Source organism: Hypanus sabinus, chromosome X2, assembly GCF_030144855.1.
Source record: "Hypanus sabinus isolate sHypSab1 chromosome X2, sHypSab1.hap1, whole genome shotgun sequence".
NCBI classification, from domain to species: domain Eukaryota; kingdom Metazoa; phylum Chordata; class Chondrichthyes; order Myliobatiformes; family Dasyatidae; genus Hypanus; species Hypanus sabinus.
This window is the reverse complement of record NC_082739.1, coordinates 16,695,283-16,716,313: the sequence shown is the minus strand read 5'-3', so window position 1 is coordinate 16,716,313 and position 21,031 is coordinate 16,695,283. Positions and strand designations below refer to the sequence as shown.

Genomic DNA, 21,031 nt, shown 5'->3' with positions numbered 1-21,031 from the left:
GAACAACTAAACAAGAAGTAAGGAAAGGGAAAATAATATGTAAAGCAGAAGAAGGTGACTAAAGTCAACATAGGTCCCTTGAAAGACAAGAAGGGGAAATTGTTACTGGGTGATAAGAAAATGGCTGAGGCATTGAACGACTATTTTGTGTCGGTCTTCACGGTGGAGGACACATCTAAAATGCAAAAGAATGATGTGTATGCATGAAATGGGAGATGAGGACCTCGATAAAATCACTGTCACTAAAGAGATAGTGATGAGCAAACTGGATGGCCTGATGGTAGATAAGTCCCCTGGTTCTAATGGGATGCATCCCAGGGTGCTGAGGGCATTGGCGGAGGTTATAGTAGACGCGTTGGTAATCATTTACCAAAATTCTCTACACCCTAGGCAGGTCCCGGCAGATTGGAAGACAGCAAATGTCACACCACTTTTTTTTAAAAGGGTGTAGGCAAAAGATGGGCAACTATAGGCCAGTTAGCTTAACATCTGTAGCCGGGAAAATGCTTGAAGCTGTCATTAAAGAAGAAATAGCAAAACATTTAGAAAGGAGTGGTTCCATTAGACAGACGCAGCATGGATTCAGAAAGAGCAGGTCCTGTTTGACAAACTTACTGGAGTTCTTTGAGGACATAATGAGTGCAGTGGATAGAGGGGAACAGGTAGATGTCGTATACCTGGATTTCCAGAAGGCGTTCAATAAGGTGCCGCACCAGAGACTTACAAATGAGATACGGATGCATGGAGTCGGAGGAACTGTATTGGCATGGATAGTGGATTGGTTAACCAATAGAAGGCAGAGAGTTGGTATAAATGGGTGTTTCTCCGGTTGGCAGTCAGTGGTGAGTGATGTGCCACAGGGGTCAGTGCTGGGCCCACAGCTGTTTACCATTTACATTGATGATTTGGAAGAGGGGACTGAGTGTAGCGTAGCAAAATTTGCTGATGACACTAAACTGAGTGGAAAAGCAAATTGTACAGAGGATGTGGAGAGTCTGCAGAGGGATATAGATAGGCTAAGTGAGTGGGCTAAGGTCTGCCAGATGAAATACAACGTTGTTAAATGCGAGATCATCCACTTTGGAAGGAATAATAGAAGAACAGATTATTATTTAAATGGTGAAAGATTGCAGCATGCTGTTGTGCAGAGGAATATGGGAGTGCTTGTGCATGAAATCACAATAAGTTGGCTTGCAGGTACAACAGGTTATTAAGAAGTCAAACGGAATGTTGGCCTTCATTACTAGAGGGATTGAATTCAAGAGCAAGGAGGTCATACTGCAACTATACAGGGTACTGGTGAGGCCGCACCTGGAGTACTGTGTGCAGTTCTGGTCTCCATCCTTCAGGAAGGATATACTGGCTTTGGAGGCAGTGGATAGGAGGTTCACCAGGTTGATTCCAAGGTTGAAAGGAATAACCTACAAGGAGAGATTGAGTCAACTGGGACTGTACTTTCTGGAGTTCAGAAGAATGAGAGGGGATCTTATAGAAACATACAAAATTTTGAAAGGGATAGATAAGATAGTAATAAGAAAGTGGTTTCCATTGGTGGGTGAGATGAGAACTAGGGGGCATTGTCTCGAGATTCAGTGGAGAAGACTTAGGATGGAGATGAGGAGAAACTATTTTTCCCAAAGAGTGGTGAATCTGTGGAATTCTCTGCCCAGGGAAGCAGTTGAGGCTTCTTCACTAAATATATCTAAGAAACAGTTAGATAGGTTTTTACATAGTAAGGGAATTAAGGGTTATGCGGAAAAGGCAGGTAGATGGAGCTGAGTTTACGGACTTATCAGCCATGATCTTATTGAACGGCAGGGCAGGCTCGATGAACCGGATGGCCTACTCCTGCTCCGATTTCTTATAATCTACAGTCATGTCCTTCAACAATTTAAATACATCAGATATCAAGGAGATACAACCATAAAATGACCAAAGATATCTGAAATGAGCCAGACTTTAAATGGAGTTAAAATATTTGTCAAATGAATTTTCATCAGCCATCTTCTTCCATCAGTTTTTTTCATTTTTTAAAAAATATAGCTTTATCCATTGCTAGAGAACTTAATAGAAGACAGCTGAATTGAAGCTTTCATTTTATTTGGAATATTTCTTGATGAATAAGCACTATTAAAGATGACAACAGAAGATTTAATTTTCAATACAATCAATTATCTATAAGCACAAAGAAAGCAATGTGACTCTTAAGCCCCAGTGCCATGGAAGGGTGTTGTTGCTGGATGCACTTCTTGCAGGTGGAGCCGTCAGGGACACTGGAGGATTCCCTGCCTTCCCACATCCTGCAAGAGGATCATTTCACTATCCTGCCTGGCAACCCCACTGCTCTAAATATACAATGAAAGAGTAAATAACAAGTCCCCTCTCATGCATAAAACACTTGGACCTGAAAATATATTAATATTACCGAATCAAACTGCTTTTCTAACAGTACTGCAAGAGTACCTTTCCCACCCAGTAGTATGATTCAAACAGAATGCATACACCTTTTCAAATGTAACTATGGATGGAGAACAAAATGCTGGCCTTGCTCATCATCTCTATATCCCAAAGCAACAAGAAGGAAGTGACTGATATTTGACAAAACAGCTAAAATTTATGTTTTAAAATTATGAAATTGTAGACTCACAATAAACATTGTAAAACTACGAAATCCACTTTTATTTATATATCATGGAAAATGGACATCCTATGGAGCCCAAAGTATTGCTATAACAATATTCTGCTATAGTTATCCAAGAGAACTTTTAAAAATTCAGCCAGCCAGTAAAGATTAATTTAATTTTGTGGCAATAACAATGAAAGGCATGCATGCACGTGTGATTTTATCCCTATCCAAATATTCCACGTTTAATAAAAAGATAACAGCCCTATGCATTAAATATTTAATTTTTGTTTTTAGTCATACTTGAGAAAACCACCAGTCTTCAAAACTTAAAAGCACATACACTGCTTTTGAAGCTGGAACATTCATGTCCTCAGTGGGAGCAATGACCTTAAGTCTTGCATCCCACATTAAATATGAAACAGCACTTGTCCAATCTCTCTTGAGATCCAGCAACCTTGCTGTTACCAAAAATGCAAATTGGAAGGTTGATTTTCTCAGCAGAAAAGCTAGAAAATATACCCCTAGTTGCTGAAGAGTGCACAGAGTTGGAGTTAAAATACTTGTTCAAAAATTAATTTACATGTGAAAAATAGCTGCAAGCTGTCTACAATCATTTTTGGATGCATTAGATACATACAATAAAAACTCTAATACCACTTCCCATTGCTCCTTTTCTTTCCCCGAAAGGAATGCATTAGCCAGAGCCAGAATATTTGCCAAAATTCTGAAAGAACTACAGAATTTTAAGTTACTGAAGAAACAAAACAGTCTATGAGAATAAGCTACAACGGAAAGCTTTGATTGACGTGGTTGAGGCCAAACTCAGGCTGGAGGAGCAACACCTCATATACCGTCTGGGTAGTCTTCAGCCCCTTGGTATGAACATCCAATTCTCCAACTTCCAGTAATTCCCTCCCTCTCCCTTCCCCATCCCACTTTCACTCTGCCTCCTCTTCCAGCTGCCTATCACCTCTCTCATGATTCTGCCTTCTTCTACTACCCACAGTGCTTTCCCCTTACATTCCTTCTTCACCTTTCCTGCCTATCCCCTCCCTGCTTCCCCTCCTCCACTCCTTGGTCTTTCCTCTGATTAGTTTTCCACCCTCCCTCCACCTTCTTTATAGGGCCCCTGCCTCCTCCTCCTCCAGTCCTGACAAAGGGTCTCAGCCCGAAACATTGACTGCTCATTTCAGCGGATGCTGCCCGACCTGCTGAGTTCCTCCAGCATGTTTGTATGTGTTGAGAATTAATTATACTCTGTTCTCTGTTTCTTCTGCCTGATGTGATTAAGTATTCATTGTCAAGTACGTTCACTTCTGTTTTAGGTGATTAAGTGGCCTTTGTCTTGGACTATCACTGTTGCTAGGCTTTCGTGACAAAGATTGTATTTAAAAACTCTGTATCTCTGTGCTTCGAGAGAGAGGCTTCCCTGTCTGATTCTCTGTGAGTGCAGAAGAAAGATTCTCTCTCATAGCTTGCTACTAATAAAGGTGGAAAAGAATCAACTGTGGTACTCGTTTCAATACATCAGGTTGATCACCATTACAGTATACGACCTTGGTCAGGCCTAATTTGGAGTACTGTGTGCAGTTTTGGTCACCGACCTACAGAAAGGTATAAATAAGGTTGAAGAGCATCAGGAACATTTAGAAGGATATTGTCGGGTATGGAGAACCTGTGTTATAAGGAAAGATTGAATAAGTTTGGACATTATTCCTTGGAACATAGAACATTACAGCACAGAAACAGGCATTTTGGCCCTTCTTGGCTGTGCCAAACCATTTTTCTGTCTGGTCCCACTGACCTGCACCTGGCCCATATCCCTCCATACACCTCTCATCCTTGTACCTGTCCAAGTTTTTCTTAAATGTTAAAAGTGAGCCCGCATTTACAACTTCATCTGGCAGCTCATTCCACACTCCCACCATTCTCTGTGTGAAGAAGCCCCCCCACCAATGCTCCCTTTAAACTTTTCCACATTACCTCTGTTTTTTTTCTCCCCTGGCCTCATTGGAAAAAGCTTGCTTGCATTCACTCTATCTATACCCATCATAATTTTATATACCTCTATCAAGTCTCCCCTCATTCTTCTACACTCCAGGGAATAAGGTCCTAACCTCTTCAACTTTTTCTCTGTAACTCAGTTTCTCAAGTCCCGGCAACATCCTTGTAAACCTTCTCTGCACTCTTTCAATCTTATTAATATCCTTCCTGTAATTCAGCGACCAAAACTTCACACAATACTCCAAATTCGGCCTCACCAATGCCCTATACAACTACACCATAACATGCCAATTCTTATACTCAATACTTTGATTTATAAAGGCCAATGTACCAAAAGCTCTCTTTACTGACCTATCTACCTGTGACGCCACTTTTAGGGAATTTTGTATCTGTATTCCCAGATCCTTCTGTTCTACTGCACTCCTCAGTGCCCTACCATTTACCTTGTATGTTCTACCTTGGTTTGTCCTTCCAAAGTGCAATACCTCACACTTGTCTGTATTAAACTCCTTCTGCCATTTATCAGCCCATTTTTCCAGCTGGTCCAGTTCCTTCTGCAAGCTTTGAAAACCTTCCTCACTGTCCACTACACCTCCAATTTTGTATCATCGGCAAATTTGCTGATCCAATTTACCCCATTATCATCCAGATCATTGACATAGATGACAAATAACACTGATCCCTGTGGCACACCATTAGTCACAGGCCTCCACTCAGAAAAGCAATCCCTCCACTACCACTGACTTCCCCCATTGAGCCAATGAGCCAAGATTAAGAGATTTGATAGAGGTTTCTAAGATTATGAGGGGTACATGGATGGTAAGGGTATGAAGGGCTATGGTCCCAGTGCAGGTCGATTGGAGTAGGCAATTTAAATGGTTCTACATAGACTAGATGAGCTGAAGGGCCTGTTTGTGCGCTGTACTTTTCTATGATTCTACAACTTCTATGACTATTTCTCAGCTCAATAACTTAACCATTCTGCAGCTCTATACTTATCAGGAAGGAAAATGGATTTGAGGACAATGATCAGCTTTGCCTCAATCTTATTGAAAGAATCAGGTTAAAAGACTTCAATGCCAACTTTCTAATTCTTATTTTCTTAAAGTTTTTTTTTAAAAATATGTTATCATGGCCCAATTTCAAGGCAATAATAGTTATCAAAAGCTAACATCAAAGAATCTTTGAAGGTTAATGCAAAATTTGCAAAAATAAATTCACTGTGACTACAAAGTAGTGCATCTGGTTACTTATGAGAGATTACAAAAATGTTTGACACGTCATCCTTTAGAAACTTCTAATAATAATTAAAGGAGATCTTCAATTAATCAGTCTTATAACAAACAATTTCAGTAAATAACTAGTAGGACAGGTATGCATGGTGGGAAACTTAAATTGAAACTAGAATCATTTCTAAATCATTAATGATGACCTTTCACTGGTAAATGAAAATGAGAACATATATGACTATTTTGTCAGTAATTTTGGCCGAGGAAATTAAGAGCCACATATTCTGAACCATTTATTTATGTTTTCATCTAGGAAATTTAATCTTTGCATTTACAAGTTAAATTGTTCGTGAAAGACAACAGATTAAACAAACATTCCTTACAGTCTTTAAGAGAAACTGCAAACTCTTTATGGCATGACACTTCACTATAATCTCTGAGGGAAAATTTTTAAGTGTAAATGCAGCCTTTATTTTACATATCACTGGAATGCTGTTAACACAGCTGCAGAGAATTCTGTTTGGCATTTGTTGGGAAGGTATATAATACATAAGGAAGACACATCAGAATTAGAACAAATAAATAAAAGTAACATTGGTGCATTGTAGCTATACTTTACTCAGATTTATGATTAGGACTAGGGATGACCCATGATATTTTGTTGAGAACTAACTCATGAAAATTAAGGGTTAAGGTTGAGTTTCAAGATATCCTATTACTCAAGCTGGCTCGCTGTTAGTGAATAGTGTATTAAATTTTCACTTCACTCTTCATCACTATTTTGTAACGGAAGAAATGCACAACTGCAGTCAGCAACAAAACAGCAGTATCAGCAGTTTTGGAGAGTGATTCAATCCACCTAAGTGAAATAATATGCCTGAAAAGGAAGGGAGAAAAACTGGTGCAATGTCAATCACTGCCCATTCATCAAACAGAGACCAGAAATATTCTGTATAGAGGCAGATGGAGACTGGACAGCTTCACTGGCAATGATCCGAAAGTTGAGCTTCTGCCTCATGAATTTATAAACAAAGTACCAGAAAACTAGAAGTTTCTGCATTCTGGTTACATGCTGTCTTCACAACTCCCCGGCTTCTCATTTTCCAACTGACCCATTTGTATCTTCTCAGGTCTCTGAACCACAGATTTATTTTGACTTCACTCACATTATTGAATTATGCTGACAAATCACATAAACTTGCATTTTGTTCTTTTCATTTAAAATTTCCGCTCATGCATTAATCTTTATTTTCCCAATGTTATTCTACTTCTAATTTTAATCAAATTGTAAACTATATGAAATTGTAAATTTTAATAAAATTGTCATTATAAAATTGTTTTCCTTCAAATTATTTTTCCATTTTATATGTTGACAAATGACATTTCACAAAATTTTTAATAACATATTTGTGAAATAATATTTTTGCATTTCAATCCCAGATAACTAACTGATAAACAAGTTAATAACTTGAGGAATCAGAGATAATATACAATATAACTTCATGGCCCACAGCACCTCCTTCACAAAGTTGTCACACTCCATTCCACAGCACTATAAAATGAAATTCATTTATTTTAAACCTAGCATCATATAGAATATTCCAAACAAATAATGGCAAATGATTTTAAGGCAGTAACTCTATCACATCTGCTGTGACTTGACACCATTACTTCAGTGCTAGAAATTACTGAGTTTTGATTTGCATCCATATCAATATAAGCTTTATTAGCAAAAAATGTTGCTTTTTATAGTAAATTTATCATTACTAAATGAAGTACTTCTTTGAAATAAAAAACTAAAAAAAGAGGATATGGCTAAAACCTGGTTGTGTTCTCTTACTCGCGCACGCACACACACAGAGCAACATATTCACATTGCTTGAAACACCCAAAACAGTAAGCTACATGACAAAAGATATAAATTTGATCAAAATAACTGGCTACCAAACTGTATACATAAATTTCCAACAATTAAGTTGCCAATAACGTGGTACTAAAACACATTAATTAAAGAGATACTTCTTTACCGGAGATTAATTCTGAATTGTTTAATAATGCCATCACATTACATACTTAGAACACTTAAGATAACAGATTTGTCTTTTTAGGGACATGTAATCCAAGATTACACTTAACTTTATCTTAAAAATAAAGAAAGTATGTACACTTTCCTTTAAAAATGTTTTTAAAGTATGTATGCACAACTTGAAATTTGACTCATCAGTCTGAACAAAAAAATTGTTTATATATTATATATATTAAACTCTTTCTTATGCTCACATTTTACATTAAGGATCTACTGCAGCTAAACAGGTTTCAAAGAAAATATGCATTTAGTATTAGATTCCTCCTATTCCGATTTATCATCGATAAATTCTAATAACAAGCGAAAGGATCATAGCCATTTAAGAAAGCCAAAGCAAAATTACAGCTTTGAATAGGTTGAAATGAAAATGTGTAGTGTTATCTTTCCTGGTGTAGAAGCTTCAATGACAATTTTGTTACCTGTATTCAGTCATACCATACATAAATTTCACACTTCCCACTGTATGGGAGTTCCAGCAAGATGAGATAGCACTATAATACTGGAAAAACTAACCAAAATGGCTTAAGTATTAAACCCGTAAGGCACTACTTATTAACTAAAATCTAAAAACCGCATTCAAGAGTCCCGCATTCCTCTTAATCACACATACTTTAATTTACTCTGTACCAGCTAAATCCTGTTATATCTATAACTGTCTATGGGATCAAAGGTAAGGGGGAAAGTAAAGTTACAGTTAATGGTTGAAGGGATAATTTTCCATTAATATCATGTTTTGTGCTCATCCTGTGAAAATTGCAAAAGTGAGAATGTGATTCTGAAAAGTTAAACTTCAAGTTCTGAACATGTGTCTTCTATAATAATCACAACCACCTTACAACATGTGGTAAAATTATGACAATTGAGAGATGATGGCATTTACTGTGCACTTTTTGATAGCATTATTAAACAATGGACTTCTACTTTAGAATATATTTCTCAAGCTTCAAATACAGTAGAATAAAAAAATAAATAAATAATTGTAAAAGGGGTGATCTGATGACACTGGTTGTTTTCTTAAGGTTAGTTTTTACAACAGCCTGTAGTGAAAAACTCGTTCTGCAACTTGGAAGACTGCAGCAATAAACACTTCCTCCAGTACAGTTCATTGTCATTTATTTAGAGATACAGTGCCAAACAGGCCCTGCCGACCCAATGAGCCACACCACCCAGCAATCCACCTATAAACACTAGCCTAATCACAGGACAAGTTACAATAGCCAATTAACCTACTAACCAGTACATCTTTAGATTGCGGGAGGAAACTGAAGCACCGTAAGGAAACTCACACACTCACAGAGAGAACGTACAAACTCCTTACAGATGGCGCTGGAACTGAATACCAAAATGCCCCAAGCTGTATTAGCGTCACGCTAACTGCTATGCCATCATGGTGCACATTGTGTACTTTAATAACAATTAGTATTTACATAATTACTTTAACTTAAAAAAAAGTCCACATCATTTTAATGAAATATCATCAAATGAAGTATGACCACCAAGCCACATATTGGTGCAAATACTTTAAATCACAATCAAAATAGTGGGTTTTGAGAGATAACTTCAGGGGGAAAGAGAGATAGTAGGCTACCAATATTTAATGTGAATTTCAGAGTTTAGGGTTTGACATATGAAATTATAGCCACCATTACTGCCATATATTTACGTTCATGGATGACGAGGACACCAGAACTAGAAGAGTGACTCTGTAGGCAGGATGCTTAGATTTCAAAGATAGGGTGTGTAAGGCCATAAATAAGAATTTTAAAACTCTTAATTAGGTCAGCAAGAATAGACATCAAGGCTAAATAGTAATGGAGCAAGTTGGGACACTGACAGCAAAACTTCAGATCATCTCAGGTTTATAAACAGGAACATGGCCTATTTTAGTAAGGTGAATAAGCTGCGACTGATTATTGAAACATTACACTGGTATATCAAATGTTGCACAGAATGATTGTATGTGTCCTACCATTGCACATATTGAATTCCAAGCCATCAAGAGGAAGCTACAAAATAAAAGGTGAACAGTACAATGGTGCAACTAGAAACACCGCTATCTCACAGATCCAAAGACTCAGGTTCAATCCTAATCTCTAGTGCTTTCTGGTAATAGTACTGGTGCAGTTGTATGTTCTTTCTGTGACAGGAGGAGGGGGTGGGGGAGAGGGAGAGAATATTTATTGCTTATTTATTATTCTCATCAACGTACATACTTGTCACCATATAGAACCCTGATACTCATTTTTTTGCGAGCATACTCAATAAAAAACTCAATGAAAGTCCACACCAACTGGGCAATCAACCAATGTGCAAAAATAAACTGTACAAATACAAGAAAATCAATAATAAATAAATAAGCAAGCAAGCAACAAATATTGAGACATGAAATGAAGAGTCCTTAGAAGTGACTCCATAGGTTATGGGGACAGTTCACTGATGGGGCAAATGAAATTCAGTGAAATTATCCCCTTTGGTTCAAGACCTTGATGGCTGAGGGGTAACAACTGTTTCTGAACCTGGTAGTGAGAGTCCTGGGGCTCCTGATAGCAGTCAAGGAGGAAAGAATGATCTGGGTGATGGGGGACCCTGATGATGGATGCTGGTTTCCTGGAATAATGCTCCATGTGCTCAATGGAGGGCCATATTCTACTTTTTGTAATATTTTCCATTCAAGGGCATTAGTGTTTCCATACCAGGCTGTGTTGCTGCCAGTCAATATACTCTTCCACACATATCTATAAAAGTCTGTCTAAGTTTTAGATGTCATCTTCGCACCCCATGCTTCCTTTGTAATTGCACGTACATGCTGGGCCCAGGACAGGCCCTCTGAAATAATAACACACAGGAATTTGAAGTTGCTGACCCCCTCCACCTCTGATCCTCCGATGAGGACTGACTCACAGACCATTATTTTCCTCCTCTTGAAGTCAATAAACAGCTCCTTAAACTTGCTAACATTGAGTAAAAAGCTATTGTTATGGCACCACTCAGCCAGATTTTCAATCTCCCTCCTATACTAAGTGATGCACCATCAATAACTCACACTGAGACGTAAGGCGAGATATCGGCTTTTATTGACTGGAAGAAGGAACCAGGAGTGAGTGTCTATCATACAATGTCTTGGAGACTGAGGCCGAGCGTCAGGCCGCAGATCTCCTTTATACAGGGGCCTGTGGGAGGAGCCACAGGAGCAGTCAGCAGGGGCGTGTCCCAACAGGCACATAGTTCACCACACTAAGATGAAGACAACGTGTGTAAATCTTCTGGCGGGCAGGTTGCGAGACGGGGTACAAGCCAATGTTTGACTCAATTTCATTGATTAAAGCTTTAATTGTGCACCAATTAAAGTGAATGTGTGATTGAAACATCTTAGGTGAAGATCAGACCACATTTTATGAGTAATTAATGCAGAAAACCAGGTAATTGCAAAGGGTTCACAAACTTTTCTTGCAACTGTATACGTATTTACTATAATTGACAGATTTTTTCCCTCTATTATGTATTGCATTGTACTGTTACCGCAGTTAACAAATTTAACATATGCCGGTGATATTAAGTGTAATTCTGATTCTCTTCAATCATCATCCCTACTAAGCTCCCGCTCTCTAATTCCTATTAAACCCATAGGTGCAAGTTGCCTTGGCATGGGAACTTCCAATATGGCCAACTTCCACAATGTGTTGAGACTAAAGTTTACGTTTCTTTGAGTACAGTCAGTCCTCCTTATCCGCGAGGGATTGGTTCGGGGACCCCTCGCGGATACCAAAATTCACAGATGCTCAAGTCCCTTATTCAACCTGTCTCAATGCAGTGGACCTTAGGACCCAGCGGAACCCCAGACCTTATTTAACCTGTCTCAGTGTGATGGACATTAGGACCCGGCAGCAGAGATCTGAATCTGCAGTGTTTCTGTTCACGAAAATAATCACGATCATGATTGAAAATAAAGTGGAAATAATAAAGTGATTGGAAAGAGGTGAAACGCCATCTGTCATTGGTTAGGCTACGTTGGTCAACGATCGGGACGATTTTAAAGGATAAAGTGAGAAAGGCTCTACCCCGATGAAAGCTACAATTATTACTAAGCAATGCAGTGGTTTAATTACTGGGTTTTGGGTTTTTGATCCTCCACATCAACCCGGCATGGCGGAGAGCGCTCTCGGGAGCAATCTGTCACTGGATCGAACTCGGGAATGGCCCGGCGCTGAAACATAGGTTCTTAAGTGTTTTCTATGCATAGAAAGGTAAAATATATACTATATACTAAGACAAACGTTTGACTGACTCTAAATAACACTGGATGAACCTGCTCCGACTTACTTAGTAAGAGAACTTCCAATTTTTTTCGATCGTGATCTACGATAACCTACTCACATCTTTCCGTATACTTTAAATCATCTCTAGATTACTTATACCTAATACAATGTAAATGCTTTGTAAAATAGTTGTTATACTGTATTGTTTAGGGAATAATGACAAGAAAAAAAGTCTATGCATGCTCGAACAACAAGTGCTGGAAGAGCACTTCCAGGTTTTCGCGATTCACAGTTGGTTGAATTCGCACATGCAGAATTCGCGGATAAGGAGGGCTAACTGTATATGCAAATTGCTATTTACTGAAATTATTAGTTCAAATTTCTGTGTGTTTATATAGTGAAAGATCATTTTTATGCTGCAAAGCTTACAATAGTTCAGCTTCTATCTAATTCCATGTGCAGGCTCAAATATTTCACATTTCTGGGCATACTTAAAATGTCAGTTAAAAATTATGTACTTTCTTTTGAAATTTGTGAGAATTCTTCAGTATAATTGGTTGACCAATCTGCTTGATAACATCATCACTGCAGAAAGTTTCTAAATCTGGTGACTGACAACAATTGATTTCAAGGAAGAGGAAAGCCATTACAAATAGGTCAACTGATCATTGTGGGCACTATTTTTTCCACTGTGAGAGCCCTGTAAAATATAAACCAATGATTCAGGCCTATGGCTAAATACTTGCTGAGAAAATTCCCTACTAACCATCTGATGTCTCCAATCAACTCAGGAAGGCAGCCTCAGTTTAACATCTTCCTTCCAGTCAAGATGGCGACTGCGTACAACACTCCTTTGGTTAACATCTTCTGGATAGATCATGAAACCATGTTTTTCACTTCTTTAATGTCTTTTATGCTTTCTTCTTGTCTTGAATGTGATTCTGGAACTGTTGGAGCCTGTGTTTTGTTGTTTGGAGATCATTTGAGTGCTTCAGCATTCTGCAGTCTCCAAGAGAATTCCAGGATTCAAATGCAGCTTGAGCGAACCTCGTGGTGGGAAGGCTGCAGGATAGCATATAAGCCAATGTTTGACCCCATTTCACCGATTAAATTTGACAAGGGTGATTGAAACAGCAAGGAGTGCAGAAGTTTGGAGATTGCTTGGGTGTTCCAGCTTGGGTGTAATTTATTATAACTTTTAATATATTGCACAATACTTCTGCCGCAAAACAACAAATTTCACGATATTGGTGATAATAAAACAATTCTGATTGATAACTGAGATTGGGAGTTGAAAGTTGTGGTCTCAAATTATTGCTTAAATTTAAAATCATTCGAATTCCATCTACTAATAATCAAGTCCTCCGCTTCCTCCATAAACAGTTAAAATATTCAATTCATAACTGTTGGTAGTCAATGACAAAACACAGCTATAGTTCAGCGGAAACCTGATCTTCCAGCAATGGCTATGAATACTTCATGTGGGTTTCTGTATGGGTATGGCCATAAATAGAAGCAGAATTTTATTTTTTAAATAAAACAGAAAATATTGGAAAAAGTTAGTATTTTACATTGATAATCTTGCTTTCAGGATCTTAAAGCTTGATTTTATTTCATCTGTTCCCAGATTCCATCTGACCTGTTGATTATTTCCAATTTCAGATTCCTATCACTGCAGATTTTTCACTTTTACACCATAGCATCTTAAGCAGAAAGCCTGGTCACCTGGGAAAGTAATGCAACATGACTCAACAAGGTTGGTAATACAGAAAGAATAAGACCACATTAATTAAACAGAAAGTGTCCAGAGTGCATTAAATTATAACTTATTTTCGATACAAGCATCGGGTAGGTTTTAATATAACAAGTATTACCGCATGAATGATCACCAATACAACTCAAATGCTTGTGAGTAACACTACCCAGAGTTAATGGTAACCTTAATACAGGTAGTTTGTCAATGCACACACCCCCATCTGGACAAGATGTCCAGTCAATCCAGTCAGATGCAATCCATGGTGCACTATTCATTACCCCTGACTTTTTAATAGAATCAGTTGGAGGGTATAATTGAAAGAAAATGTATACCAGATCACCTCTGCATCAGTTAACCCATAGAGATACCTTATGTACAGATACTCCTGAACCTAGTGTCACTTAATGTACATAAATCAGTCTATGCATATAAACTAATCTTACATATTTTATTTATTGTGTTTTTTATGCTAATCGTGTTTTTCATGCTGCATTGGATCTGCAGTAACTATCATCTTATTTCCCTGTACATTTGTGTACTCAAGAATGACAATGAACAATCATGAATATTGGTTCCAATCACTGTTTGCTAATCATGACTGAATAAGTAATTTCCAATATTCTCCATCTTGAGATCAATAGAAATCCCAGGAGTCTAAATATTCAATTCTAAGGATTAGTAGTCCCAGTAATGCCAGTTTAAGAAGATCAACAAACAAAATGCTTGATTGCAATTTCTGCAGTTTCTTACTGATAAAACTAGCGATTCACAGAATTCACAAGGGTTTGTTTATAAACTCAACTCATTATCTCATCACTTTCTAAACAATGGAAAATTAGCATTACCAATTATAGTAAAGCATTTTTAATACATTTAACAGCTTAAAATGAAAGAAACTAGCAAGTTCAGTAATACTGTCTCTTAAGAATAAAGAAAATATTCCTTCTTTGTGTGGTCTGCCCCAATATGATTCAAATCCCACTCTAATTTATATTTAACTGCCATCAACTCTATCAAATAATAGTTCCCTACCACCTTCTCAGACAAGTGAAAAAGTGCATAATTGCTCAGATGATTCCTGAAAATTAGCAAGAAGTTTCTTAAAATTTAATACATTTGTTCCATAAGTGACATTTGCAGAGGACAGCAAACATTAAGAAAATGTCTCAAGTCCTTCAATGGAGCATTATCAGACAACATTAGGCACCAAAAGATTAAAGTGATGACCAAAAAGGTAGGTTTTAAAGGACATCTGATAATAATAGACATTTAGGAAGAGAATTCCTGATATTCTGGATGCATATCATATCAACTCCAGACTCCAATCCCATACTAATATGTCCGTCCTCAGCCTTCTCCACTGCCACAGCCAGGCTAAATACAAACCAAAAGAATGACATCTCATATTCAACTAGGGAAACTTGCAACCCAATGGTGTGAGCATTGAATTTTTCAATTGCAAGTAACACACAACATTCACATCTATATTCCTTTCCAACACCTACTGGTCTTCCGTATCCTTTTGTTCACCATTTCCATTCCCTCCAACCCACCCACCAGCCCTATATTATCTATATTATCCTGATTTGTTACCCTCCCCAACCAGGTACAACCTGCTTATCATCAATATACCTATCCACTTGGCATTTTTATAACCCCTCCCCCCCCCCCCGGAAGGCAATAAGAACAAACAGCTATTCCTATAACCATATTCAAATCTATAATAATACATTCAGTCAATATTCCCTTTCAATATAATAGTTAGCAATCTGAACTGCAAAGTGCAGAGATCAGAGATCAGGTATTGTGCTCATCAGGGCTCACAAATGTACTGACTTCAGAATCCTTGGGAATGGAGAGTACAAGAGTCGAAAAGTTATGTTGTAGTTTTATAAGAATCTGGTTAAGCTGCATCTGGAGTATTGCATAGTTTTCTGATTGTCCATTACAGGAAGGATGTCAAGGCTTTGGAAAGGGTGCAAAAGAAGTTTACCAGGATACTGCATTGATTAGAAGGTCTGCTATTAGGAAAGGTTGGACAAACTTGGGTTCCATTCTATGGAACAGTGAAGGCTGGGGGGGGGGGGAGGGGGGGTGGAGGGAGATCTGATAGAATTTTCTAAGATTATGAAAGGTATAGATAGACAGGCTATATATTTTTTTTCTAGGGTCTGAATGTCTAATACTAAAGGGCATGCATTTAAGCTGAGAGGGTATGTTCAAAGGAGATATGCGGAGCAAGTATTTTTTTACACCGAGTGGTGGGCAGCTGGAATATGTTGCTAGGGAATGTGGTGGGGGCAGATCAAAGTGTTTAAGAGGCCCTTAAGTAGGTGCATGGATGTGCAAACAATGCAGAAGGTAGTTTAGTTAGGTGTTTAATTATTGGTTTAATTAGCTCAGCAGAACATTATAAGCCAAAGGGCCTGTTTCTGTGTTGTACTGCTCCATAAACACAAAGACAAAATTAGCAATAATTAGCCATCTTTATAAATGATGAACAGATTTGTTTTCATTGTAGTGAATGCAAACTACTTCAGTATGCTTTGTATCATTAAATAAATAAATACTGGCTGGTATAACGCATGGATAACTTGAAAATCCATTTTAATTCAGCAATTCAGCAAGAATAAATCAGAATCAGGTTTATTATCACCAACCAGCATGTGACATGAAATTTGTTAACTTAGCATCAGCAGTTCAATGCAATACATAATATAGCAGAGAAAAAAATTATAAATAATTTTTTAAAATAATAATAATTAAATCAATTGTGGTATACGTATATTGAATAGATTTTTAAAATGTGCAAAAACAGAAACACTGTATATTTTTTTAAAAAGTGAGGTAGTGTCCAAAGATTCAATGTCCATTTAGGAATTCGATGGAAGAGGGGAAGAAACTGTTCCTGAATCGCTAAGTGTGTGCCTTCAGGCCTCTGTACCTCCTACCTGATGGTAACAGTGAGAAAAGGGCATGCCCTGGGTGCTGGAGGTCCTTAATAATGGAAGGTGCCTTTCAGAGACACCACTCCTTAAATATATTCTGGGTACTTTGTAGGTTAGTACCCAAGATGGAGCTGACTACATTTACAACCTTCTGCAGCTTCCTTCGGTCCTGTGCAGTGGCCCCGCCATACCAGACAGTGATGCAGCCTGTCAGCTGCTCTCCACAGCACAACTATAGAAGTTTTTGACTGTATTTGTTGACATGCCAAATCTCTTCAAACTCCGAATACAGTATAGCCTCTGTCTTGCCTTCTTAATAACTACATTGATATGTTGGGACCAGGTTAGATCCTCAGAGATCTTGACACCCACGGACTTGAAACTGCTCACACTCTCCACTTCTGATCCCTCTAAGAGGACTGGTATGTGTTCCTTTGTCTTACCCTTCCTGAAGTCCACAATAAGCTCTTTTGTCTTAATGACGTTGAGTGCCAGGTTGTTGCTACGGCACCACTTCACTAGTTGGCATATCTCATTCCTGTACACCCTCTCGTCACCACCTGAGATTCTACCAACAATGGTTGTATCGTTAGTGAATTTATAGATGGTATTTGAGCTATGCCTGGCCACACAGTCATAGGTATAGAGAGAGTAGAGCAGTGGGCTAATCACACACCCCTGAGGTGCACCAGTGTTGATCATCAGCAAGGAGGATATGTTATCATCAATCCGCACAGATTGTGGTCTTCCAGTTAGGAAGTCGAGGACCCAATTGCAGAGGGAAGTACAGAGACCCAGGATCTAAAACTTCTCAATCAGGATTGTGGGAATGATAGTATTAAATGCTGAGCTATAGTCGATGAAAGGCATCCTGACGCATGTGTTTGTGTTGTCCAGGTGGTCTAAAGCTGTGTGTACAGCCATTGAGATTGTGTCTGCCGTTGACCTATTGTGGCAATAGGCAAATTGCAATGGGTCCAGGTCTTTGCTGAGGCAGGAGTTTAGTCTTGTCATGACCAACCTCTCAAAGCATGTTATCACTGTCGATGCGAGTGCTACTGGGTGACAGTCATTAAGGCAGCCCGCATTATTCTTCTTAGGCAATGGTATAATTGTTGCCTTTTTGAAGCAAGTGGGAACTTCTGCCCGTAGCAGTGAGAGGTTGAAAATGTCCTTGAGTACTCTCACTAGTTGGTTGGCACAGGTTTTCAGAGCCTTACCAGGTACTCCATCGGGATCTTTTGCTTTGTGAGGGTTCACTCTCTTTAAAGACAGCCTAACATCAGCCTCTGAGACGGAGATCACAGGGTCATCAGGTGCAGCAGGGATCTTCACAGCTGTAGTTGTGTTCTTCCTTTCAAAGCCTGCATAGAAGGCATTGAGTTCATCTGGTAGTGAAACATCGCTGCCATTCATGCTATTGGTTTTGCTAAACAGACATTTCCTCAAATATCCAGCTAAAATATTTCAAATGATTTTAAGCATGATGTCTTGAAGCTCATGCTAAATAAAGTATGAATATATTTACATAATTTGATAGCATATTCAACATTAGTTTATCCTTCCAGCAGCACTCTCTCCTAAATAATATACCAAAAAATTCTCTAACCTACTAGTTACTCTTTGTTTCGTCAACAAATAAAAAGTCATTTGCTGTGTTAAAATCTTTGAATGAACAGTATTGAGATGTTGTGATGCAATGTTTAGCTTAGTCTAAGCTTCTGAGTCCCAATTCCAGATCCAGGTCAATGTCATTTATACTGTCCCGATAAGCATGGGTCAATCATTGTGTCACACTGATCTGCCACCATGAAACAATAGGTGCAGTATTGGTGGAGACAGGTTACTGGGGGCATCAATTGCAATTTTAACAAGTTCTTTTACAGAGCCTGCACAGGTAAACTAGGGTGTAGAATCTTTTGAATTGCCATATCTTCTATGGCCTCCTTCTTAGATTTTACTCATCAGCCACAGACGTGTACATGAACTTGAAGATGAGCAGTTGAAGAAAAGAAATGGAGGAACCATCTCCAGCTTACTGACCAAGGGGAGTCAGATATCATTGCCTTCAAAAGGCGTAGACAGCTTGCTTTTTCTAAAAAAAATATTTATCTGTAGATAGATTAAAATAAATCAATTTTCTTGTAACTGACAGTCAGATGTGATTATAATTTATTGTTTTTGCATCATTTCTATAGTTTAATTGAAATGCAATACTGTTATCTTAATTCACCAGTACAGGCAGTCCCCGGGTTACGTATGAGTTCCGTTCCTGAGTCCATCTTTAAGTCGGATTTGTACGGAAGTCGGAACAAGTACATCTGGTATTATTTAGCGTCAGTCAAATGTTTGTCTTAGTATATAGTATATATTTTACCTTTCTATGCATATAAAACACTTAAGAAACGTATGTATTCCAATAATTAAACCACTGTGTTGCTTAGTAATAATTGTAGCTTTCACCAGGGCAGGGCCTTTCAAATGCTCCATTATTCTCACGTTATCCGTTATCCTTTAAAATTGCTCCGATCTTTGACCGACTGTAGCCTAACGCTTTTCCAATGACTGATGGCGTTTCACCTCTTTCCAAACGCTTTATTATTGCCACTTTATTTTCAATCGCGATAGCTTTCCGTCAATGGAACAGAAACACTGCCGGCAGCAGGTCCCGAGCTGCGCTGGCTCTCGAGGTCCACTGGGTCCTAAGGACCATCGCACTGAGAGAGGCTAAATGTGACAACTGGAGGCTGTGCTGAGTTGGGGTATTTGATCCTCCACAATATTTCGTGTGGGAATTTAAACTAGAGGTGGCTATGTTTTTTTTTACAAGGTAAAGTTGTGAGCTCGAAATCAACCTGGCACGGATGATACGGGAGTCACTGGATCGACATCAACCCTGCACAGGAGCGGTCTGCCACAGGATCAGACTCTCGAACCTCCATTCTCCGGTGCTGATCTCACTGTGCCACCAGCCGACAGGAACCGGGGGGGTGGGATCAGGGTGAATCTTACTAAGAAAATGTTAAGCCAAACACAAAGTTAAAGACTCAACACAGTGTTAACGGCAACAACTTAAAATAGCGGACGGCATCACGATCCGACTTAAAATGGCGGATGGCGTTCTCCTTCCTCGGTTCGTAAGTACGAGTTGTCCATAAGTGGAGGTTTGTAACTCGGGACTGCCTGTATCTAAAATATGATGAGATTCAAATGTCACCTCTGCTTACATTTTAGGCAAAAGCATTGTTACCATTTTCTTTTATTACACTTGTGTGCCCCGTGTTAATTCTTTAGTGAGGTAACTTTGAGCATGGTATGTGAAAAAGCCTGCTAAGGACAACAAAGTATTTTTTTTCATGTGACCTGGTTGGAAAGAAAACACACTTCACTGTAGAGTCATATAGTACAGAAACAAGCCCTTCAGCCCAACTGCCTCATCCAATCATGACTCCCACCTAACCTAGTCCCATTTCCCTGTATTTGGCCCATTTCCCTCTGAACCTTTCCTATCCATGTATCTGCCCAAATCTTTTTTTTAAATGTTGTTGTACTTTTCTATACCTATTCTTCTGGCAGCTCATTCCATTAATGTATCACCTTCTTAATGAGAATTTGCCCCTCAGATTCCTATTAAATCTTTTCCCTTTCACCTTAAAAATATGCCATCTAATTCCCCATAGTTGGGAAAAAGACTGTGCATTCATCTTACCTACCATGCCTAGAAAAAGTATTCAGCCCCACAATTATTTTCACATTTTATTGTGTTATTTTCAAAAATTAAAATATACTAAAGTAGGATTTTTTTGTGCTAATCGACAAAATATTGTCTATCAGGTCAAATCAAAAGAAAAATGTCAAAACCTGTTAACAATTGCAAATTAAAATTGTGAGACTGAAAGAGTATTCATCCCCTTTGTAATTACTACGCTGACTTTCCACAGGGGCAACACTGTACTTTACCTTACTAACTCACCCAATTTGTTGATGTAGAAAATTGGAGTATCACATGTTTGCAATGAATTCATAAGAATAAATATTCCCTCTCTCTGTCAAGTCCATCAGTATAGTGGATTTTCAACAGACCAAACCAAAATGAAGACAAAATAACATTCAAGACAAGTTAGGG

The 21,031-nt window shown here is 38.5% G+C and overlaps 1 protein-coding gene across 18 annotated transcripts in view; it reads right to left on the bottom strand.

The window, feature by feature from the left end:
* The window catches only part of LOC132385195 (protein Aster-B-like), a 406,923-nt gene that overhangs the window by 319,759 nt on the left and 66,133 nt on the right, over positions 1 to 21,031 (bottom strand). For 3 of the 18 annotated variants that reach the window (XM_059957074.1, XM_059957078.1, XM_059957081.1), the window contains exon 1: positions 8,365 to 8,431. The exons of 12 other annotated variants lie outside the window; for them this stretch is intronic. In XM_059957074.1, coding sequence (XP_059813057.1) covers positions 8,365 to 8,387 — 23 coding nt within the window. In that variant the 5' untranslated portion in view covers positions 8,388 to 8,431. Of the gene's footprint in view, positions 1 to 8,364; positions 8,432 to 21,031 lie in introns of those variants that run through there. 3 more of the 18 variants (XM_059957079.1, XM_059957082.1, XM_059957076.1) reach the window with 3 other exon arrangements.